Consider the following 25,936-nt stretch of genomic DNA (forward strand, 5'->3'; position numbering starts at 1 on the left):
TTAGCTACTGTTAGCCTGTGATTAGCAGTAACAGCATCATCAGTGACCTCATCACAGTGCGTCCTCACCTCCACGCTCTCCAGAGACGTGGACCGTCTCAGCTTGGCTCTGCGGACGCCGACCGGTGACGAGTCCGTGGCCTCGGTCCTGGACGGCGGCGAGTCCTCTGAGTCGCCGTTCAGGGCGGCGTCGTGTTTACTGTCGGGACGAGAGCGGCGGCCGTAACGCTTCGTCCCCTTCACGAACTTCGGCTTCACCTCCTCTGGGACGACTGAGGAGAACAGAGTCAACACCACACTGATCAATGCTGATTAAAGGGATAGTATCATTTATTTAAAAGTGGGGTTATATGATCTACAAATAGCCCCTAAGTACTTTAATTGCAGTAGAAGACTCTCTGCACTCCTCCCGTTAGCCCCTTGTCAACTAAAAAGAAAATATATTTTGAAAGATTACAATGTTGTGGAAGCAAGAACGATTAGAAAGCGATATTTGTCTTATCCTGTCCCTCAGAAAACAAAAGAGATCACATTTAAAATACTGAATGACATTTATCCATCAAACCACTTCCTACATATTAGATTTAATTTGGATAATAATATGTGTGGTTTTTGTGAGAATGATATCGAAACAGTAGAACATATTTTCTTTGAATGTGAGTGTGTTGTACAATTTTGGACTTCATTTCAAAACTGGTTGTTATCTAAACACATTATTTTGCCCCCATTAAATTGGATGTGGATCAAGGTTGGACTACAGTTAAAGGAAAAGAACTTGGACTTTTTGGTGAACATTTTAATTTCCCTTGGGAAACACTTCATCAACAGATGCAAATACCTCAAAGTGAAACCCCACTTCAATGGATGGATAAACGAACTCAGAATGTATAAAAAATCTTTGTATTACATGAAAAGCAAAAATACCCTAAAGTTATTTTCTTTGCTGGACTGAGACTCTCACGTTCTCTTTTCTTTTCTTTTTGTTGATTGATCAAGATAGCTGATTCAGCACTGTGAATGTATACACTACCAATGTGCCTTAAATGTTTGTATTTTGAAGTTACTTCAATAAAAAAAAAAAACTCCTCCCGTTAGCAACGCCAGACCATAATAGCCCTGCCCAGAGATTTACAACATACAGTGTTGTGAACAGACCCAAAGAAACGGCCTATTTTCACGGCCTAAAAGAGGTTTTACCTGAAAAAAAATACACAGTTCCATTGTTATAATTTTAACCAACTGCTGATCGGCGGGCGCTAACCCTGGGTGGAGGGATACGTGAGTTGGTTAGGTCCAAATAAAAACTGTGTTTTTCCTGCACTTTGAAGGGCTGGAAAAAATTATATTATAGCGAACAATGGAACTGTGTATTTTTTTCAGGTAAAACCTCTTTTAGGCCATGAAAATAGGCCGTTTCTTTGGGTCTGTTCACAACATGTTGTAAACCTCTGGGCAGGGCTATTATGGGCTGGCGTTGCTAACGGGAGGAGTGCAGAGAGTCTTCTACTGCAATTAAAGTACTTAGGGGCTATTTGTAGATCATACAACCCCACTTTAAAAAAAACGATACTACCCCTTTAAGGTTAGGGTCTGTAGCCCCGCCCCCTCCTGTGTAGCCCCGCCCCCTCCCGTGTCTCACCTGGCTCCAGGTAGCTGCTGTCGTCCTCCGATGTGCTGAAGTCCAGAGAGCGAGACAGGACGGCCACGAAGCCTTCTTTAAACTCCTCGAAGTTCACCTGAGGGACACGGAGACACATCAACACCTGTCCTCTGAAGCCCCGCCCACTCCCTCTGAAGCTCCGCCCACACCCCCTGAAGCTCCGCCCACGTCCCCTGAAGCTCCGCCCACGTCCTCTGAAGCCCTGCCCACTCTGAGCCAGTGTCGTAAGTCAACGTTGGCACTTCGAAACGCACTCCGCCCCCCCTGAAGGTCCATGAAGGTCCCCTCTATACAATGGAAACACAAAGCTGACCATATCCGACCCGAACCGTACCCGCACCGATCCGTACTGTTCCGTACCGTACTGACAGTGGAAACCAGGCTCTAGTGGACCCATGTGGACCCTAGTGGACTGACCGTGGCGTAGGAGCGCTGGCCCAGCAGCGAGTCCAGCAGCAGCGGCCGGTGCTGGTCCAGGTGGACCAGACCCTAGTGGACCCTAGTGGACCCTAGTGGACCCATGTGGACCCATGTGGACCCATGTGGACCCTAGTGGACCCTAGTGGACCCTAGTGGACCTATGTGGACCCTAGTGGACTGACCGTGGCGTAGGAGCGCTGGCCCAGCAGCGAGTCCAGCAGCAGCGGCCGGTGCTGGTCCAGGTGCAGCTTGGTGCAGAGCGCCGTCAGCTGCTCTCGGTCCAGGAAGCCGCACGCCGTCGTGTCACAGCTGTCGAACTCGGCCCTGAGCTGAGCCACGTAGCGGCTCTGCTCCTCATCCTCCATCCCAGCAGCCTGGACCACACACACACACACACACACACACACACACACACACACACACACACACACACACACACACACACACACACACACACATGTAATCTGTGTTTCATTACAATAACAATTTCTAAACAGTGATGTTACAAAATGGGTTTTTAATTTGCTCTGAGAACATGAGGTAAAACCAAAGTCGAAATAGATGCGGCCAAAATAATCGTGACTAATCGACTAATTGAAACAATAATTGATTGATTAGTCGACAACCAAAATAATGGTTAGTTGCAGCCCTAGACAGAGATCAGATACTGATGAGATATTGATCAGACAGTGATGCTGTGTTGATGTAGTAAAGTCTGCAACCAGACGACAGCAGGTGATGAACACATGAGGGAGAATCAACCAGTAGTTAAAGCAGAAGTAAGTGATATATTTGTGTTAATCTAAGTCTTAAATAGTTGTATCTTCCGACAGCAATCACTTCTATAGAGTGTTTGGTCTGAAACACGGGTCTGTCAGTCACTCTGCTCTGCTCTGAGCCCAGGAGAAAACTTTCCTTGTATCCTACAACCTTTATCCAATGAGGAGAGAGAACGGCATAAAGGGGCAGTCCTCTCTGTGTGTGCAGCCAAGGGATGCGTCTGAATGTGGTGACGTAGGGACGAGGACCAATAGATCCATGACGAGGGCGGGGACTGCTAACTCCATCGGCTGACAAGACGTCATGGTGCGTTCAAGGCAACTCGTAACTCGTAGTGACTTTCACAGGTAAAACAGGTTGGAGAAACACGAGTGGGTTGCCTGGAACGCTACAAAGTCGTAAGTTGTGACTTGAAGCTGTAACTTACGGTTTCAAAAGCCTGCCTGGAACGCAGCATTAGCCAAAACCACCGGATCGCTTACTTCTGCTTTAAGTTGAGAGAAGCTCAACTTTATGCAAATGAGGATCGTTGCCGCCGAAGCAGCAGCCAATTGCAGAGCGGGATTCTCACAGCGGGAGAAACTGAGAGAGCCTGAGTGGACACATCTGCAGCGCTGCTTGAAGCCCCGCCCCCTGGTCGTTCAGACGGTAACCATGGTGTTGGTGTGAACTGGTCTGGGTCTGAGGTGGAGCAGCAGCGTCTCCGTGGCGATGCGAGGCCTGAGCTCCACATGGTTCAGATGTTTGAGATGTTTCCTGCTCTGGGCGTCGCCATGACGATTATCATCAGAAACAGCAGCTGGAAACATCTGCTCCTCCTCCTCCTGTGTGTGTGTGTGTGTGTGTGTGTGTGTGTGTGTGTGTGTGTGTGTGTGTGTGTGTGTGTGTTATATCATCAATAATCTGCTGCTTCATCATCCTCCTCCTCATCTCTGGTCGGTGACAGACTTTAGTTTGTGATGTAACGTTCACTAGAATCTCCTGGTTATCTGACTCTAGATCTGTTTATTCACAGATCGTCTGGACTTCCTGTCGTTACCCTCCGCTCTGCTCTGCTCCACTTTCACTTTTCACTTGGTACAATGACAGAAATACACATGAGTCAGGACAAATATGTTGACATGTGAAAACTGTGACTGCACAGGCTTTTCTTTTTTAAAGCAGAAGTAAGTGATCCGGTGGTTTTGGCTAATGCTGCGTTCCAGGCAGGCTTTTGAAACCGTAAATTACAGCTTCAAGTCACGACTTACGACTTTGTAGCGTTCCAGGCAACCCACTCGTGTTTCTCCGACCTGTTTTACCTGTGAAAGTCACTATAACGGCCACTCGTAACTTCTGACCCGTGAACTCGTACCAGATCGAACTGGTACGACTTCACAGGTCAGAAAAACACGAGTTACGAGTTGCCTTGAACGCACCATAACCGCCCTCGTCCCTACGTCACCACATTCACGCCAAGGGGGCAGTTGTGGGTCTGAGAAGTGAAGCTCACTTCCGCGTTCAAAAAACTGCAATCCCCTCTTCTTCCTCTGGGGGCTGGTGTCAGAAGGGAGCATTCCCCATAGACCCCCATGTTAAAATCGCCGATTTTACATCCTCAGTAAACATGTTAAAAGCCTGGTGTCAGAACGTTTTTTTTTCTCAATCGATAGTTTCTACCCCCGCACACACTCTGAGGGGGGTGAATTTTTTTTTAACTCTACCGTTTTACTGTTATTAGGTTAAAACTCTGGCCAATTAGGGCGCGGAAACGTTGAGTGACAGGTCCGAGCAGCTCCGTGGACAGCTGCTTCGAGGCCAGTGGGCGGGTTCTCGGCCGGCCAATCAGAGTCACAAAAACGACTCCCCAGAACCAATGGGGGACGTCACGGACGCTACGTCCATTCTTTTTACAGTCTATGATTCACGCGCATCCCTTGGCTGCACACACAGAGAGGACCGCCCCTTTATGCCGTTCTCTCTCCTCATTGAATAAAGGTTGTAGGATACAAGGAAAGTTTTCTCCTGGGCTCAGAGCAGAGCAGAGTGACTGACAGACCCGTGTTTCAGACCAAACACTCTATAGAAGTGATTGCTGTCGGAAGATACAACTATTTAAGACTTATATTAACACAAAAATATCACTTACTTCTGCTTTAAGTAAATAATCACTCATTTGAAGAAATGAATCACTAATGAAAGAGTGTAGCTCTGCCACACTGTAAAAACAAAACAAAACAAAAAAGCACTGATCTGACACCAAACATTAAAGTAGCTTTAAATCCTCCTCTATGATCAATAATAAACTGTTAATAAGCTGCGATCATCATAGTGTTTAATAATGTGTTTAACGTCTCATAACTTTATGTATTTTCAACGTTAATATAAGATAAGAATGTTTTCATTCATCAAGAATTAAAGTCAGAGGTTGGAAGACGATCACATACCGTCGTAGTTCCCACCATAAACGGAGATTCAGCGGCGTTATTCTCATGACTCGCCACGAAACCGAAAGTAAAGAAACGCTGGTCGGCTCGCCCAGCATTTCCACCACCACTAATAATAACAAAATAACCATAGAGACAAAACCATAGATTTATCTAAAATGGACCATTAACAAGTGGTAACGGAGATTCATCCACATTAATATCAGACTTTTACTCCTCGTTGTCCCTTTAAAGGTGTTCAGAAATGGCCGTTTGTCGCGCCGAGTTTTCACGAGCTGAAACACGAGTTTACCCGAGTAAGGAAAACAAATTTGATTGGTTGTTATCGGGTGGGCGGGATATTCAAAGTTTGGGGCGAGACCGAGCTCCGTGTGTGTGTGTGTGTGTGTCAGACGTTTGATTGACAGATGACGAATCAAATATCAGTGGCTGATGATTGAATTGTGAGCAACGTGACGTATAATCCGTGCGCCTGCATTATCCAATGTGAAAAAAATAATACCGCACTTTCACCCCGGATTCACTCAAAAATAGAATTTTGCACAAAGTTTGGCCTCCATGGTCTGATAGATGAGTTATTACACTAATTTTATGAAATTCAATTTTCTTTTCTGTTCAGCTTTAAAAAAAAAAAAAGACAAAATAATAAATAAGAAGAAATATAAATATATAGGCTACACATATATTTATTATTTATTTTCTATTAATAATTTATTATTCTTGTATTAAATATTAATATCAGTGTCCCTCTGTTTTAAAATTTAAATATTCAACCCTCCTGTTTTTATATCTTCTTTTCCCCAGTCTTTTTATTTTATTTTATTTTTTATTTATTTTATTTTTAAACAAATGCATTTACAAACGTTAGTTTGTTGTTATTTGGCGGTAACTTTACACCGGAGAACACCGAACACCTCTCGGCTCAGTCCCGGACGGTCTCGCGAGCTGCTGAAGAAGCAGCTTCACCATGGGAACGGAGAGCCGCCGCGCGGACAATGGACTCACAAACCAACCACAACACACACACACACACAGAAACACACACACATATACACACACAGACACACACGCATGCGGGTCAAGCGGGTTGAAACGTTGAGAAGAAGCAGCAGAAGAACTCGTTTCAGCAGCTGCGTCACTAACGGAAACATCTGTCGGTAACTTCCCGGTAACAATGTAACAATGTTTCTAACGGGAGTTTTGATGTTGGTTATTCTCACCGCGGGAAAGTTCCTCCTCTCCTCCTCTTCTCCTCCTCCTCCTCCTCCTCCTCTTCCTCCGGTGAAACTTCACGTCTCCTCCATCACCGTGTCTCTCTCCGCTGCTCCGGTCCAACAACACACCGACATGAACGGAGAGTAACGGAGTAACGGAGCAGCACCGACCGACCGAGTCTGACCGACCACCGACCGACTGAAGCTGCGGCTGCTGCACCGGGAGGCGCTTCCGGTCACAGCCTTCACAATAAAAGCCTATAACCATACACATACCCTGCTCGCTTTTTCCTCTGTTGTTGCTGCTTGAAATTAGATTAACCTTTGTTTATATTAACTAACATCAATTAACAGTCTTTTTTTCCACCTTTCAGGAACGAGTATGATCAGGTCGTCCAGAAACATTTCCTCTTCCTCTTCTTCACATGTAGCCTACTGCTACTGATATCAACTTTTTGAGTTCTTTCTTTCAAACAAAATAAATTCGAACACTCTTTTGTATCTCAGTTCATCTTCTTACTGCTGAACCAACAAAGATAAAAAAAAATAAGTGCAATATGAATTCAGGCGTAATAAATCCACACATCTTGTAATGTATGAAGTTGTATGACAGAGAATGTGTGATTTGTTTACCTCTGTTTAGTGTTGAATCATGGAGCTCTGTATCTGTGCACCTTTGTACAATGTGGTGTAGCAGGTGGTTTATGTTATATGTTGTATTTGTCCTTGTGAATGTTTGATTATATGTCCGACATGTTATGTTCATTATTTTGTTGTTGAATGAGCAAACAGAATGCAAAAGACCAGATTAGAGTCCTGCAAAGAAGAAGAATTCCAGTCCAATTGACAAAAAAGGAAATTATATTTTTTTAATCATTTAAGGGTCATGAATTATAAAGATTGTCTTTACATTGTAAACCTTGTATAGAAACCCTGGTCTGTCCATATTCAACTTACCCCAACTGCACCAACACTTTATTGCTGGGCACTTTGTAAATAGTGTAAACTACTAGTAGTTAATTTTTATATCATCTATTGTTGTCTTATTCTTCTCTACTCTACATTCAAATGTCCATAAATACGCATTGTCCCTTATTTTCTAAATAAATAAATAAAAGGCTTTTATTCTGAAAGTCCGTGGCTCCTCTTCCGGCCTCGCGCTGTGTCACTTCTACACGTTGATGCTCCAGTGAAAGTGAGAATGAGATTAAATGGCGCTGCAGTGGCGGAGGTGAACCACAGGAGGGCGCTGTCCTACACACACACAGACAGTCAGTACTCCGTCTGTGGTCTGTCTGTGCAGCTGAGCTTCACCTGTGTATGCACTGTCGCTCTTAACCCTCTATGGTACGCTGCATTATGATGCCAGTGGGGAAAAAAATGTTTGGAGTGTTTTTATGTCTCAAAATAGACTAAATAAACATAATCTAAAGACTTTTTTTTTTTTTTTTTTTGGAAGTTTTGCCTGTAGGCAACATTGTACTATTACGGTTCATCATCTACTGTATTAGAAACACCAGTCTCTGTAGACTTTCACCTTCACTGGCCTCATCCTCATCCTCATCCTCATTCTCATCTTCCTCATCATCATCATAATAGCCTGATGTTTACTTTACTGCATCCAAAATCACATTTATTAAGGATAAAAAACAAAATTATGATGAATTATATGTTTTTGAACATTATATTTACACCTAAACACACACTACCATAGTCTCATAATGTAATATTGATTCCATAATGGTCCACTGTCGCCTCAAGGCAACGTTGCAATTTTCTATAATGGTACGTTGTTTTATTATTATTTATTATTATTATGTTATTTAATAAGTAAATAAATTGCATGGAACTATTAAAAAATTAAACTTTATTAATCTATTAGTGTAAAAAAAAAAATTTCCAGATGAAAAAGGGCCAGGAAGTTACTGTATGTTTTCAGACCGTTTTAGTGGAGCAAAATGGCAAACCTGTTTCCTTTGAAAAAGTCTGTAAAAAGGGTTTCAGTGGCTTCTTGAAAGTCATGTGATAAATTAAAGCATTGTTATTGGTTCTCTAAGGCCTCCTCTCTTTTTTAAAGTATTACAGCATTAAATGGGATGAATTGTGGAGATGTGACAGGACAAAAAGTGGTATGTTGCTGCCTGAGGGCAACATGGTACCATAGAGGGTTAAAGTTCTTTGAATTGAATTGATTGAATGAACCTCATTCTTTTGCAGGGTGTCATTTCCCCTTTTTCATTTTAAAATAGTCAAACACAAAAAAAAAACCTGATATTGTTTCAAATAGTGAAAAGGAATGCTTCCTGTTTAACTTTTGAAGAAGAAAACATCTTGTCATGCCACTATACAGCCTATATATTATGTAATGTTTGGTTTGGTCCAGTCCACTGGTTTTTTATTTTCTAGGTTTTGTAAAAACTAAAACTTTAAGTTGTTGTGTGACATCATGTGCTGGAGAGTGAACAGAATTGATTTTAATGGTTTCACAAAAACTCTTATATAAAGAGTGTTTGTATAAATGATGCGTTCACTGTCTGTCAGCAGAATCCTCCACCACAGCGTCGTCTCTTATTGATCAGTCAGTGAGTGAAGTGTCTCCACTCAGAGTCTGAGTCTGTGATGAGCTCATGTTATAAAACTCTGATTATTAACATCGTTATGATCTGACTGGGATGACCTCTGACCTCTTACCCAGGATCAGAGTCGCTGCCTCTCAGGTCAAAGGTCAAACAGTCTGTAAAGGCTGTTTTTCACTGGTGAGATTGAGTTAAATCTGACATAATATAATATAATATAATATAATATAATATAATATAATATAATGTAATGTAATATAATATCTAACCCTTTTTTAAGTAAATGTTGTCTCACATGTGTTTTATTTATATGTATGGTTTGAGTATAGGCCTACTCATATGAAATGTATTTTTAATGACAATGGTAACTTATGGTTAAGTAGCCTAATGTAGCCTACAATGTACCTCCTCCCATTCTTTGTCTGTCTTTTAATTTTCTTAATTGTCATATAGACTATGTGTTTTGAAATGAAGAATAATATAATATAATATAATATAATATAATACTACTCTACAGCTTGTTTTATGTATGTCATTTGAACCAAATTGTGTATTTCCATATAATATAATATAATATAATATAACATAACATAATCTAATATAATCTAATATAATCTAATATAATATAATATAATATAATATAATATAATATAATATAATAGGGTTAGGGTTCATTTTTCCCTGCAGACCCTGAAGGCAGCAGCAGGCCTGGCCCCGCCCCCTCTGAGCTGTGATTGGTGGAGAGAGCGGTGACGTCAGGGCGGGGCTGAGTGGAGCAGAAGCCGAACAGGGAGAAGCAACAGCAGCAGCAGCAGCGTGAGACCAGAGGAGGAACTGATCCAACAGGTTCGAGTCCCGAGTCCCGCAGGCAGCGTTCACTTCACTGCTACACACGTTCACCTGCACACAGTCACAGCCAGGTGAGTTCACGTGCTGTCAGGAAACTGTGACATCAGCAGCAGCAGGGAGTGGGACACAGGTTCAAGTCCCACAGGGGGCTCAACACAGGAAGTTACTGGGGGAGAGGGGAGGGGACAGAAATGTGAAGTTTTACTCTAAAATAGTATGAACAAGTGATAAAAAAAAATAACAAAGGCACAAATCAAACAGAAATGATAAGGTTAGAGATTATATTATATATATTATATAGATATATTTAGATTTAGTCTAGATATAAGAATATAGGAATGATGTGAATAAAATTAAATGAATTAAAGCAGAAGTAAGGTGAATATTTGTGTTAATTTAAGTCTTAAATAGTTGTATCTTCCGACAGCAATCACTTCTATAGAGTGTTTGGTCTGAAACACGGGTCTGTCAGTCACTCTGCTCTGCTCTGAGCCCAGGAGAAAACTTTCCTAGTATCCTACAACCTTTATCCAATGAGGAGAGAGAACGGCATAAAGGGGCAGTCCTCTCTGTGTGTGCAGCCAAGGGATGCGCCTGAATGTGGTGACGTAGGGACGAGGGCGGGGACTGCTAACTCCATCTGCTGACAGGAAGTTAGACAAAACCACCGGATCGCTTACTTCTGATTTAACTTTAATTTCATTAGATAATAAATCATCCAAATAGTATGAACAAGTGATAAAAAATAAAATAAAGCAACAGACACTCCAAGACATGACAAAGGCACAAATCAAACAGAAATGATAAGGTTAGAGATGATCAAATTATTTAGATTAGATTAGATTTAGATATAAGAAATATAGGAATGATGTGAATCAAATTAAATAGGTCTAATAAATAGAAATATTATTTTAGAAAGAAAGGAAATGAAATGAAAAAAAACAGGGCAAATTAAAATGACAGACAACTTCACTTAATGTTATTTGAATAAAATTCAATAGCTGATGAGCATTTTTTGTTGGATTTAAGTATATTTTTAATTCAATTAAAAATAATGGAGTGAGGGGGGTTGCCTTGGACATTTTGACTTAATGTATATGGAATTTACCTTTAGTAATATGAAGAGATTAATTATGTTAAATGTATTATTGTGAGAGAAGGAGCCAAAAATAATGATTTTCTCATCAAAGTGAACTTTGTAAATGACTGCTTGCTGAAAAACTGTCCCTGAAGGCAACGTGCATCAGTGGTTTTGCATGAATTTCCCTCTAAAACAACTCTGTGTGGTAACGTTGTGTTATTATCTCATAGCGTGGTGAATGTGCAGCTCACAACTTGTCCACCAGAGCGTTGTGGAGTTGTTGGATTGTGTGTATTTGATGAGTTTGATGAGGAGGGAAACCAATAAATCCCATAATGAGCCTCCGTAGCGTAGCTCTGAGCAGCTCACGGCTCTGCTCCGCCGTTCTAAAAACAGCTTGCACCGACAATTAAAGGTAACGAACCTACTGCTATGACTATAGGGATTATGGGCAATGGGCCAGTTTGACAAAATGTTGAACTATCCCTTTAACCACAGACCTGATCTGAGTACTGACGAGGGAACAGGAAGTGATGAAAGCGCTGACAGTTTTTCTCGATTGCTAAGACACATTTCTCTAAAGCTTCTCTCCTTTTCTCTAAACTGTGAACACAAACCCCCAATTTTCAAGCTACATTCACAAAACCTCAGACTCTTCTTGCAAAACCAAACTTTCACCTCAAAACAGTTCAATCTGGTGCTCAGAACTGAACTATGTTGTCAAACCGTGCCCCGAGTCAATCAAAGTTAAAAACACTACTGAGCAGTCACTAAACACTACATAGAAAAATAGAAAACACAGCACAGGGACATGACTATAGAGGGGCAGGGGCTCAACATCAGAAAAGGGCAGTAGCTATGTACAATTTTTTTCAGGCCTTAATATCAAAAATAAATAAATAAAATTAAATGACAGTTAGTATTTAGTCGGTAGAGAAAGCCTGCACGCCTTCAGGACTGCAGTCAACACGCTGGACCAATTTCCCAACTTCCTGAAACAGAGTCATGACTTCTGAACTGGTAGGCTAAGGCCAATATTGTTGGGGGTAACATGGCTTACAGGAAAAAAAATCATGTGAGTGCAAGTGCAAAATAGAAGTAGGATACACATCTATATATGTGACAAAACCAAGGAATGACGACTGTGACTGCTAGCTACTGTGCATGTTTCAGAACAGCAGCAACATTTACAACAGCAACGTCACAAATACCGCTAACTCAACATCTGGAAACAAATTCAGATAGTCAGTGAAATGAAGCTGAGTGAGTGATTCCTCCTGTTGCTGCTGCTGGTCACTACATTCAGGTGATGTTAGAAAGGAGAGGGGGCGGGGCTTAACTCTTACAGTTTTTCTCAATTGCTAAAACACTAAACCCTGTTGTCTGAACCAGATGCTCAGTTGCCTGAACCCACTGATTGAATCAGTCTCTCTTCTCTTTTGGCAAAACCATCAGCACTTTTCACCTGTGTTGCATAATGCTGAGCACAGGTGGCAAAAGTCAAACACAAGTAAAGCACAACTTGTGTCCAATGATGTGATCATTTCTATATTTTTGTACTTTATTTGGATGAAATGGATGTGGGGAGGGAGGGAGGAGGGTGAAAGAAAGAGAAGGAGAGAAGTGCTACAGTGTAAATGCACAGGTTTTTTGTTTTGCAACATGCATTTAGCTACAGTGAAGGATAAACATTTATTTCTACAGCTTCATGTGCTGAGCTTTGTGTTTTCTATTTGTCTATGTAGTGTTTAGTGACTGCTCAGTAGTGTTTTTAATTTTGATTTGACAACATAGTTCAGTTTTGAGAACAGATTGAACTGTTTTGAGGTGAAAGTTTGGTTTTGCAAGAAGAGTCTGAGGTTTTCTGAATGTAGCTTGAAAATTGGGGGTTTGTGTTCACAGTTTAGAGAAAAGGAGAGAAGTTTTAGTGAAATGTGTCTTAGATATCGAGAAAAACTGTAACAAGCAGTGAGCTAAACAAACACAAATGGGCGCTTTTCTGAAATATGACTCTTATTAAACTCGTTGAATAAGTGGACGGCGACTTGTCAGAACCGACAAGGAAGTGGTGTTGGGGAGAAAGGTGATGATAACTCTAGGGGCCCAGCGCCCAGTGGGGCCCATAAAAAACCCCAGTAGTCTAATCTTTGTATGACTGATTTATTCTGCGTAAGACCCTGACTAATACTCATAGTAGCCTACACTGTAAAAACTCTACATCTTTCCAAGAATATTTGTCTTATTTCTTGTCCAAATGTCTCATTTCTAGTCAAAACTAATCTCTTTCCACTTAAAATAAGACTCATTACCTAAAAATTAACTTGTTTTTAGATCATTTTCACTTGTTTTAAACTTATTTTCACTTGAAATAAATAGAAAAATCTGCCAGTGAAAACATGTTTTTTGTGTTTGTAATAAGGAAGAAAAACTTGCTCCACTATCAGATTTTTCTACTTATTTCAAGTGAAAATCTGCTTGAAAGAAGTAAAAAGTGTCTAAAAACAAGCTGCTTTTAATGTGATGAGTCTTATTTTAAGTAGAATGAGATTTGTCTTGACTAGAAATGACATTTTGACTAGAAATAAGACAGATATTCTTGCTAAGATACTTGAGTTTTTGCAGTGTAATGCTGCATTAGCATCAAAACAAAGTAGGCTAAATAAAAAACTATAATACATACATAGTCTAAGAAAAAAACTGGAAAAGTTAGGAAGAGGGGCCCACTTTAGTATTCTTTAAGGGGGCCCAGAATTCATAGCAACGGCCCTGTGTGTTGGTGGCAATAACTCACAAGGTTTAAAGTCGCTCCACTGTCACGTCTTATCTATGTGCAACACACGGAGTTATGGACGAGGCAGCAGCTTCTATCTCCCTCTCTCTCTCTCTCTCTGGACATGCATGTGAGGCAGAAAGGGGGCAGAGGCTCAAGCAGACAAGCTCTCCTGGGCCCTGTGTGTGTGTGTGTGTGTGTGTGTGTGTGTGTGTGTGTGTGTGTGTGTGTGTGTGTGTGTGTGTGTGTGCACATACCTGGCTCAGCACATGAAGCTGTAGAAATAAATGTTTCTCCTTCACTGTAGCTAAATGCATGTTGCAAAACAAAAAACCTGTGCATTTACACTGTAGCACTTCTCTCCTTCTCTTTCTTTCACCCTCCTCCCTCCCTCTCCACATCCATTTCATCCCCTTTTCCTTCCTTCTTCTTTTTTCTTCCCAGTTCATCATTTCATTTTTCATTTATTAGTTTATTTCATAGGGACAGTGCACCACTAATCAACAGAGTTAAAAGAAAACTGTAAGTTCCCTCCCTCCCTCATCCTTCCCTCGCTCCCTCATCCTCTCTTCCTTCACCCTGTCGTCTCTCATCTTCTCCTCTTGCAAAACAAAAAACCTGTGCATTTAGCACTTGTACATAGTACAGAAAAAAAAAGTACAAAAACCAGAAATCCTGTGCATTTTACAAAAACAAAGAGAAATCTTGTGCATTGAGCACTTATCTGCAGTAAGCCTACGTAAAAATAAAGTACAAAAATATAGAAATGAGAAGTGCAGAACTCAGCCACAGCATCATTTCTCATCCTGAACTGGCTCATATATAGCTAGTATGTATATACTGTATGTTCCCTCACATCATTGGACACAAGTGTGATCAGTTTTGAGTTGTTGTGTTCAACCGGTGAAACTTGTGCTTTAGTTGTGTTTGACTTTTGCCACCTGTGCTCAGCATTATGCAACAACAGGTGCATCACAATGAAAATGTGTTGGTGAGTTGTTAAAGTCTAAACAGGTGAAAAGTGACTGGTTCAATCAGTGGGTTCAGGCAACTGAGAATTTGGTTCAGACAACAGGGTTTAGTGTTTTAGCAACTGAGAAAAACTGTAAGACGACGCCCCGACGGCTTGAGTGTTAATCCAGATGCTGATGACATCACAGAGTAAAGTGACCTCCATTTTAAAGGGTTGTGTGTGTGTGTGTGTGTGTGTGTGTGTGTGTGTGTGTGTGTGTGTGTGTGTGTGTGTGTGTGTGTGTGTGTGTGTGTGTGTGTGTGTGTGTGTGTGTGTGTGTGTGTGTGTGTGTGTAGATGGGCGGCCAGGTGTCGGGGGGGGCGGGGCCCACGTGGTGGTGGTGGGCGGCGGCTTCGGCGGCATCGCGGCGGCTCAGCAGCTTCAGTCTGCAGGACTGAGCTTCACTCTGATCGACATGAGAGACGCCTTCCACCACAACGTGGCGGCGCTGAGGGCGTCGGTGCAGCCAGGTGACACACACACACACACACACACACACATACACACACACACACACCGGACCTGACCTGACCTGACTGTGACATCACGCTGACCTTTGACCCCGTGTCTCCAGGTTTCGCTCAGAGGACGTTCATCCCGTTCGCGGAGACGTTTGGAGACAGTTTCGTCCAGGGCCGAGTGGAGCGAGTGGACGTCGAGGGACAGAGGGTCGTCCTGCAGGGGGGGCGGGTGAGCCAGGCTAACAGTTCCCATTCACTTCCAGTGTTTGTGCTAAGATAGGCTAACAGTTCCCATTCACTTCCAGTGTTTGTGCTAAGATAGGCTAACAGTTCCCATTCACTTACAGTGTTTGTGCTAAGCTAGGCTAACAGTTCCCATTCACTTACAGTGTTTGTGCTAAACTAAGCTAACGGTTCCCATTCACTTCCAGTGTTTGTGCTGAGATAGGCTAACAGTTCCCATTCACTTCCAGTGTTTGTGCTGAGATAGGCTAACAGTTCCCATTCACTTCCAGTGTTTGTGCTAAACTAAGCTAACAGTTCCCATTCACTTCCAGTGTTTGTGCTAAACTAAGCTAACAGTTCCCATTCACTTCCAGTGTTTGTGCTAAGCTAAGCTAACAGTTCCCATTCACTTCCAGTGTTTGTGCTAAACTAAGCTAACAGTTCCCATTCACTTACAGTGTTTGTGCTAAGCTAGGCTAACAGTTCCCATTCACTTACAGTGTTTGTGCTAAGCTAAGCTAGGCTAACAGTTTACATCCACTTCCTAAGGAGATCCAGTTCTCCCACCTCATCCTCTGCACCGGCAGCGACGGTCCGTTTCCTGGGAAGTTCAACACGGAGGCGTCGTACCGGAGCGCCGTGGAGACGTACGAGCAGTTCGCCTCGCAGGTTCGATACCGACGACGGGACCGACGCTGACGTTCAGAGTCTGTACTGTTTTATTTACCTGTGTGTGTGTGTGTGTGCAGGTCCAGGCTGCAGACTCGGTGCTGGTGGTGGGAGGGGGGTCGACCGGCGTGGAGATGGCTGCTGAGATCAAGACGGAGTATCCACACAAGAAGGTCTGAACCTGAACCAAAACCTCTCAAATATCTGCACAACATTTTTACATCTCTCTCAGGATATCAAAGTGTATCACAGAAGTGTCATGGAAACATTTTTTTCTTTTCTTTTTATTGTGACAAACATAAAGACATGACGTAGCACAAGACAAGAAGGACCTAACGCCACAACACAGCGACCAAAAAACGTTAATGAACTGAGATAAACTGTGATAAGAGAGAACAAAACAAGAGCCAAGCCGATTGAAGGCGATTTTAACCCGGGTCGCTTGCCGAGTCGTTCGAAGCAGCTCGGTGTGCCTTTCCCACTGCCACCACAAGCCGATTGTTAGCGGGTTTAAACAGTTTCTTTGGCCAGTGGGAAAGGGGTATTAGTTGAATTTGATAACTGAGGCGGTGTCACACAGTAACGTGTCCCCGTGAACAACAAACAACAGTTCCTTCTGTTACATCATGAGACCTTTAGACTTCACCAGAGTTACAGCTCATTCACAAAAACACCTGTCAGTGGAAAGACCTGCAAACAGAAATTGTACCTTTTTTTTTGTGACAAACTTTTTATTGAACAATTTAAATATTACATTACAAACATAATGCCTTTGCCTTGCCATTAAAAATTTTAGTAAGAGAAGAGAAAAAAAAAAGTGTAATTGAGTGTATTATGGTTTTCTTAGCAGCAGTCAGTCCTGCAAATATAATAAATTGTAACTTTTTTGAAACTTTAGAAACATGGCTTTGACTCAGTGAAACCTGTGATGGAAACTTTAACTTTAACCCCCCCCCCCCCCCCCCAGGTGGTTCTGATCCACTCCAGAGTGGGTCTGGCCGACCCTGGGCTGCTGCCCAGCGTCCGGCGTCAGGCCAAAGAGGTTCTGCTGGAGAAGGGGGTGGAGCTGCTGCTGGGTGAGTTCACCTGTTCACCTGTTCACCTGTTCACCTGTTCACACCTTCACTGGTCCAGTCCAGACCGGTTCTGATGAGACTTGGTCCAGTCCAGACCCGGTGTCGGTACCAAATGTGTCCGGGCTGCCAGATGTGTCCGGGGGCTGCGACTGGCGATGACGTGGCGCATCGTGATTGGTCGTGAGGATTTATAAAAGTTGTAGGTAGACGAAAGTGAGCTATTTATATTTTCTAATGATAACATTAGAAAAAAAAAGGAAAAAAAGGGTTAGGGTCCCGCACACTGTCAAGTCACTTGCAAAAGAAAACAAACAACGTTTCGGTCCACAGGACCTTTTTCAAGCAGAGATTTTTGAATCTCTCCTTTGTTCACTCCTAACCTATGCTCCAACGCACCTGTTTTTCAAGATTTTTTAGGTGTGCATCAGCCTCCACACCCTAATGATAACATTAAACATTTACACAACTAACAGTGACGAAAATGATTAAAATACTGTAATTAGCGCGGGCGTTCATGAACGTTTGTTTAGCGTTGCCATGGAGATCTGAGCCAAATCTGGCGAGAGTGTGTTGTTGAGACAGGTCTGGAACTAAGTTCATTTTCTCCTGAATTGTCCGTCTGAAAATCGCCATTTTCATGTCAAACTGTTGAGAAGAGATGTGGCTTGTGACAGATGAGTCCAATATTTACTATGGGGCAAAGTGACTAACTTCGCTAACATCCACGGTAGCATCCAAGTAACGCAATACGCCACCACGACCAATCACCATGTGCCACGTCATCGCCAGTTGCCGCCCCGGACACATCTGGTTTGGTACCTACACCAGTTCTGGTGGTGTGTTTTGTTTTCAGGACAGAAAGTGAGCGGTTTGTCCGAGCTGCCCCTGAACGTCACGCGGAGGAACACGGTGGTGACGACGGAGCGAGGAGACTCTCTGACCACGGACCTGATCATCAGCTGCACCGGGATCAAGGTCAACTCTGCTGCCTACGCCTCGGGCCTCAGTGAGCACACACACACACACACACACACACACACACACACACACACACACACACACACACACAGGATAAGGAGGTCAAAGGTCACAGCCTAGTTTAGAACAAACACTGAAAGTGTGGGAAAACCTTTAGCATAGCTTAGCACAAACACTGGCAGCCTATGGGAACTGTTAGCCTAGCCCTCAACTTTTTCTTGAAATTTTACCACCAATTTTGAGAAATTGTGTCACTTTATTTTTTTTTAAATTTTACCAGTTTTTTCTAGATGTCTTAAAACATTTTTTTTTGATAAATTTCACTATTTAGATTTTTTTTTTTTTTTAACTTAAAGGTTGAATATGTAGAATATTTATTAAAAGCTATATTTTTTCAAAAATAATACATCCATGGGGCCTTTAGAGGGGTACAGAATGAAAGTATTGCTTTTCCACAAAAACATTTTTTTTAGTCTGAATTATTATTTTTAATTTTTTTGACGGGCTCGACAACTGACTTTCTGTCAACGTTCTGTTTACATTCGTACCTGCCTGTAGCCGACATGTGGCTCAGTTCTCCGCTGTTTTCCTGCCTCCTCCCGGTCGTATGCGTTTGTTTCCAACCAAGCCTTTTTAATAATCAATCGGTGGATCAATGGATTATCATATACTTGTTAGGATGGGTGTATTTATGTAGTCTTATCTGTCATAAACACGTTTATCGTCGCGGACTTTCGGTGCCACGGAGCTCCTTTTTTTTTTTTTTTTTCCAACTTGACGAGAGCAGTGACAGCGGAGGCTCTGAGCAGCAGCAGAGAGCCTCCACTGTCCCTGTAACAAGCTACAAGTCATTTATTCTGCTGTTAATGACGGTAAAAATGAAACATAAGGTAAATATCCTGCTTAGTTCTCCTCCTCTGCTGTCCTCTGATCAGAGCGGAGTCCCTAGCAACGGCCCGTTTTACCTAGCAACGGTCTGGCAATCGACTGCTGGAATTCTTTTTCTGTTGTTGATCTTGTATTTCTACATAGTCAACCTTTAAAAACACAATTTTTTTGCTATGACTATAGGGATTTAGCACCAACACTGGCAGCCTATGGGAACTGTTAGCCTAGCTCAGCACAAACACTGGCAGCCTATGGGAACTGTTAGCCTAGCTCAGCACAAACACTGGCAGCCTATGGGAACTGTTAGCCTAGCTCAGCACAAACACTGGCAGCCTATGGGAACTGTTAGCCTAGCTTAGCACCAACACTGGCAGCCTATGGGAACTGTTAGCCTAGCTTAGCACAAACACTTGCAGCCTATGGGAACTGTTAGCCTAGCTCAGCACCAACACTGGCAGCCTATGGGAACTGTTAGCCTAGCTTAGCACCAACACTGGCAGCCTATGGGAACTGTTAGCCTAGCTCAGCACAAACACTGGCAGCCTATGGGAACTGTTAGCCTAGCTCAGCACAAACACTGGCAGCCTATGGGAACTGTTAGCCTAGCTTAGCACCAACACTGGCAGCCTATGGGAACTGTTAGCCTAGCTCAGCACAAACACTGGCAGCCTATGGGAACTCTTAGCCTAGCTCAGCACAAACACTGGCAGCCTATGGGAACTGTTAGCCTAGCTTAGCACCAACACTGGCAGCCTATGGGAACTGTTAGCCTAGCTCAGCACAAACACTGGCAGCCTATGGGAACTGTTAGCCTAGCTCAGCACAAACACTGGCAGCCTATGGGAACTGTTAGCCTAGCTTAGCACAAACACTGGCAGCCTATGGGAACTGTTAGCCTAGCTCAGCACAAACACTGGCAGCCTATGGGAACTGTTAGCCTAGCTTAGCACCAACACTGGCAGCCTATGGGAACTGTTAGCCTAGCTTAGCACCAACACTGGCAGCCTATGGGAACTGTTAGCCTAGCTTAGCACAAACACTGGCAGCCTATGGGAACTGTTAGCCTAGCTTAGCACAAACACTGGCAGCCTATGGGAACTGTTAGCCTAGCTTAGCACCAACACTGGCAGCCTATGGGAACTGTTAGCCTAGCTTAGCACCAACACTGGCAGCCTATGGGAACTGTTAGCCTAGCTCAGCTCAAACACTGGCAGCCTATGGGAACTGTTAGCCTAGCTCAGCTCAAACACCGGCAGCCTATGGGAACTGTTAGCCTAGCTTAGCACCAACACTGGCAGCCTATGGTAACTGTTAGCCTAGCTTAGCACCAACACTGGCAGCCTATGGGAACTGTTAGCCTAGCTTAGCACCAACACTGGCAGCCTATGGGAACTGTTAACCTAGCTCAGCACCAACACTGGCAGCCTATGGGAACTGTTAGCCTAGCTCAGCACAAACACTGGCAGCCTATGGGAACTGTTAGCCTAGCTCAGCACCAACACCGGCAGCCTAGCTCAGCACAAACACTGGCAGCCCATGGAAACTGTTAGCCTAGCTCAGCACAAACACTGGCAGCCTATGGGAACTGTTAGCCTAGCTCAGCACCAACACTCTTAGCCTAGCTTAGCACCAACACTGGCAGCCTATGGGAACTGTTAGCCTAGCTTAGCACAAACACTGGCAGCCTATGGGAACTGTTAGCCTAGCTCGGCACCAACACCGGCAGCCTATGGGAACTGTTAGCCTAGCTTAGCACCAACACTGGCAGCCTATGGGAACTGTTAGCCTAGCTTAGCACCAACACTGGCAGCCTATGGGAACTGTTAGCCTAGCTCGGCACCAACACCGGCAGCCTATGGGAACTGTTAGCCTAGCTTAGCACCAACACTGGCAGCCTATGGGAACTGTTAGCCTAGCTTAGCACAAACACTGGCAGCCTATGGGAACTGTTAGCCTAGCTTAGCACCAACACTGGCAGCCTATGGGAACTGTTAGCCTAGCTTAGCACAAACACTGGCAGCCTATGGGAACTGTTAGCCTAGCTCAGCACAAACACTGGCAGCCTATGGGAACTGTTAGCCTAGCTCAGCACAAACACTGGCGGCCTATGGGAACTGTTAGCCTAGCTTAGCACAAACACTGGCGGCCTATGGGAACTGTTAGCCTAGTTTAGCACAAACACTGGCAGCCTATGGGAACTGTTAGCCTAGCTTAGCACCAACACTGGCAGCCTATGGGAACTGTTAGCCTAGCTTAGCACCAACACCGGCAGCCTATGGGAACTGTTAGCCGAGCTTAGCACCAACACTGGCAGCCTATGGGAACTGTTAGCCTAGCTTAGCACAAACACTGGCAGCCTATGGGAACTGTTAGCCTAGCTTAGCACAAACACTGGCAGCCTATGGGAACTGTTAGCCTAGCTCAGCACAAACACTGGCAGCCTATGGGAACTGTTAGCCTAGCTCAGCTCAAACACCGGCAGCCTATGGGAACTGTTAGCCTAGCTTAGCACCAACACTGGCAGCCTATGGGAACTGTTAGCCTAGCTTAGCACCAACACTGGCAGCCTATGGGAACTGTTAGCCTAGCTTAGCACCAACACTGGCAGCCTATGGGAACTGTTAGCCTAGCTCAGCACCAACACTGGCAGCCTATGGGAACTGTTAGCCTAGCTCAGCACAAACACTGGCGGCCTATGGGAACTGTTAGCCTAGCTTAGCACAAACACTGGCGGCCTATGGGAACTGTTAGCCTAGCTCAGCACCAACACTGGCAGCCTATGGGAACTGTTAGCCTAGCTTAGCACAAACACTGGCGGCCTATGGGAACTGTTAGCCTAGCTCAGCACAAACACTGGCAGCCTATGGGAACTGTTAGCCTAGCTTAGCACAAACACTGGCAGCCTATGGGAACTGTTAGCCTAGCTTAGCACCAACACTGGCAGCCTATGGGAACTGTTAGCCTCTCTGCAGGCGGCTGTGTGGCGGCCGGCGGCGCCCTGAAGGTGAACCAGCACCTGCAGGTCGAAGGTTTCTCCAACGTCTTCGCCGTGGGCGACTGCGCCGACGTCAAGGAGCCGAAGCTGGCGTACCACGCCTCGCTGCACGCCGCCGTCGCCGTCGGCAACATCATCAACAGTCTGAAAGGGAAGAAGCTGACGTCCTATCACACAGGTACACACACACACACACACACACACACACACACACACACACACACACACACACACACACACACCTGTCTGTACGGTCAGTCATAGATATACTGACTAGATGCTGCGTTCCCAGGCAGCTCGGAAGCAGGAAGTAACGTCGCCATGGGTCCTCAAATATAATACATCCATGGTCCTCAATTCGAAAAAAGTCTCTATACGAATGAATGGGAGTCAAAGTTTTATTTCATGATCCGATTGAATTGTGCCATGAAAAAAAATATGTCCCCTACCTGTTTAAAACATCACGTTTCATGAAGAGAAATCAGCAGTTTGTTGTAAAACTATCCACCACATTCCGGAGAACGACGCTGGGTGTCGCCATGACACTCCATTCATCACATTTTAGATTAACGTTAGCTGGGCTAACCGTTAGCTGTTAGCCGTTAGCAGTGTCTTAAATAACTCAATAAACAGCCCATGAAGCGGATATCTGAGTTCCAACATGACTGAGCTAACTGGAGTAGTTTCATGTTGTGTCCGACAACGGGAGGGTTTTAACAGCTGACGTCCTGCTGTTAGCTTAGCTACCGCTGTTAGCTGTCAGCAGCAGCGAAGCTAACGGCTACGATAGCCATGACTAGTTGCAGAGGCGTGCACACAGAGGTGGTGGTGTTTGTTCGGTAATTCATTTTGTAGACTTGACAAAACATCAGGGGCCGTATTCCTAAAGATTCTTAGTGCAAAGAGTTGCTCCTAGTGGCCAAATTCTAAGAAAATTCTTAGAATCATGATGTTTTCTTAGAATTTCTCCTAAAAGTTAAGAGTAGATCCTAGTAAAGATAAAAGCCTATTCCTAAAGAATCCTAGCTCTTAAGAGAGCTCCTAAGGTGGGATCTGTTAAGAGTAGGGAAGAGGACTTTTAAGTGGCTTAGGAGTTCCCTAAGCAGAGGACAAAATGGTAGACAGAAGAGGCAGGAGAGATATTCTCCAAACACTGGATGACAGTGAATTAATGAAACACTACAGATTGTTTCTGTTCCTCTGTCCAGTTGGGTTTCCTTGTTCTTTTCTTCTCCATTGCTGTTCACTGGTTTGTGGTAGATTTCAAAGCCAACCAACACTGCTTCTTATAGGCCGGTCAGCAATCACAGACACTGATGAAAGCTGAGCCATTTTACCCTTGTTAATACCAAATTGAGTTGAAATGTTGAAAGTTGAAAGTGCAAAAATTACCAGCATGGTAATTAATATAAGCAAATAAATCTAAGTTTCACTATGTGGATACTGTTCAAGTTTTCACACATTTTGTAGGATAATTTTAAAGTATAGCTTACTATTCATTTAACAGATATTTTCTTTTATGTGAAATAATTTTTACAATTACACAGTCTTCATAAGATTGGATTTCATGGTTAAATTTATTGATTTGAGGGTCCATCCTTTGCCCATTATCACCAAAAGTATATTTTTGGGGCATTTTGGCCTTTAATTGACAGAACAGTTGAGAGAGAGACAGGAGGCCACCTGCAGTGAGGACTATAGCCTCAACACATGGGGCGGGTGCTCTTTATCTAACTTTTAGGATCAACCAATCACAGCGTTTGAAATGATGACTCATACCTAGCAACGGGGGTCAACCACACCTCCTCACTAAGATAGGAGTTTCTGTCCACTCCTTGCTCAGAGTTCTCTGAGAGTGTTCTGGAATCATTCCTAAGCTAAAACTCCTTGCTAGGAATTTTTAGGTTAAGTTAGGAGCTCTCTGAGAGGATTCTTAGAATCTTTAGGAATACGGGCCCAGATTTAGTCAAAACGGTTTTGGCAGCCCGGAGCCCCCACATTTGGTGCCTACACCGGTGGCTAACGCTACCAGTTAACTGTTAGCCGCTAACGCTACCAGTTAGCCGCTCGCTAGAATTCTACTACGGGGTTGAAAACCAACTTCCGTTGTGGTGTGACACAATGGATCATGGGAAAATAAAGTGGTGGATTGTAAAATAAAATTCCGAAGAGTCCGTAACCAGAAAGACTACAGGTCGCGTAGGTGACGTCACACACCACATGCCGCCCTTTCCCGTCTCAGTTGGTGACGTATTTTTTGTGGGACACAGATCTGTAGTCCTAGAGCGTCTTCACACTAAATACATTCTTCTGTTGCCGTTTTACGATAAACTGCTGATTTCTCTTCATGAAACGTGATGTTTTAAACAGGTAGAGGACATATTTCTTTCTCATGGCACAATTCAAACGGATCACGAAATAAAACTTTGACTCCCGTTCATTTGTATGGAGACTTTTCGATTGAGGTCCCATGGCGCCGCTACTTCCTGCTTCCGCTTCGGCAGCTCTATCGAGTGGAATGCATCAACACGGCGGCCATCTTGGTCAGGGGGAAGCCGTGTCTACTTCCTGCATCAGAGGTCTATCAACCATTAAAATCACCATAACTCACAGAATATTCAACCGATTTTCAAGCCGTTTGGTTTATTATAAATGTCAGACAGATTTTTATGATACAACAAAATACATTTTTTATGTGTTAAACATACACTTAGATACTCAGACACACCTACATGCATAAATACAGTGAAACATGTTCTACAGGGTCCGACCGGGTCTGACTGCTGGTCAGACGTTTATATGTCTATGGTCAGAAACCCCTCACCAAGATGGCCGCCGTGTTGACGTACGCTGAGAAGCAGAAGGCGCCATCTAGTCAGTAGGCTATATCCTACTACATCTATGTACGGTCAGTGAGCTGACCGATGCTGCTTCTGGTTGCTAGGTAACGTGACCATGTTGGTGGCGATGGGCCGAGACGACGGCGTGGGGCAGTTCAACGGGCTGAGGCTGCCGCGGTGCGTCGTCGCCATGGCGAAGAGCCGAGATCTGCTGCTGTGGAAGAGCTGGAGGGAGATGAAGCAGACGCAGCCCTGACACACACACACCAACACAGACACAGACACACACACACAGATACACACACACACACACTCCTGACACACACACACCAACACAGACACACACACACCTGACACACACACTCTAACGAACTAACAAACACACGGACTAAAAGTTTATAAACTGTGACTTTATTTTTTTCAACAATAAATAAAAACATTAATTTGCCGTCGTCTTGTTTGTGCAGCTTCAACACGTCAACAACAACCCTCTGAACATACAAACAAAGTAGAAAACAATAAATATTCACCGAGTGATTAAATAAATAACTGAAGTGAAGCGACGTCAGAGTTCAGACTCGTCCAGCAGCCAATCAGCTGCCTTCATACGTCCAATACATACTCACCAATAATAACAATAATAATAAACACTGGAACAGTTTTTAAGGAGGTCACATGACATCACATGACATCATGGTGTCGTCATGGCAACGTGGTTTCAGAATCTGAAGCTGCAGCACAAACTTCTCACATCTGGATCAGTTCTTTAACCGACCGATCAGTAGAATCGACCCGACAGCTTTGATTTAAAATAAAAAAGGCAAAGACACAGGTGTTGTGTTTCCAGGGAGGAGGAGGGGGCGGGGCCTCAGAACGAGGGGGCGGAGCCTCAGGAACCAGTCAGACAGGTGAGGGAGGGGCCGGTTTCACCAACATGTCAGAGAATGATGGGTGTGTGAGTCTCAGTGTGAGTCTCTGTGTGTGTCTGTGTGTGTGTGTCTCAGACGGGCGGCGTCC

General features: G+C 43.8%; 2 protein-coding genes across 2 annotated transcripts in view; one reads left to right on the forward strand and one right to left on the reverse strand.

Moving 5' to 3' along the window:
- Window positions 1–2,444, reverse strand: part of ninl (ninein-like) — a gene marked incomplete at its 5' end in the record, with an annotated part of 65,781 nt that extends 63,337 nt beyond the window's left edge. The window contains 3 exons of the mRNA XM_083988687.1: window positions 69–271; window positions 1,639–1,735; window positions 2,262–2,444. Of these exons, the coding sequence (XP_083844813.1) occupies window positions 69–271; window positions 1,639–1,735; window positions 2,262–2,444 (483 nt within the window). The remainder of the gene's footprint in view (window positions 1–68; window positions 272–1,638; window positions 1,736–2,261) is intronic.
- Window positions 2,445–15,083: 12,639 nt separating this feature from the next.
- Window positions 15,084–25,206, forward strand: aifm2 (AIF family member 2; the record flags this gene model as incomplete). Its single annotated transcript, XM_083987775.1, is given in 9 exon segments — window positions 15,084–15,101; window positions 15,104–15,257; window positions 15,362–15,477; window positions 16,023–16,142; window positions 16,223–16,315; window positions 17,110–17,218; window positions 18,072–18,224; window positions 22,057–22,257; window positions 25,024–25,206. Coding segments are annotated over 9 exon segments (1,116 nt in total). The 3' UTR covers window positions 25,176–25,206.
- Between the last annotated feature and the right edge of the window lie 730 nt (window positions 25,207–25,936).

Source organism: Trachurus trachurus, assembly GCF_905171665.1.
Source record: "Trachurus trachurus genome assembly, chromosome: 15".
NCBI lineage: Eukaryota > Metazoa > Chordata > Actinopteri > Carangiformes > Carangidae > Trachurus > Trachurus trachurus.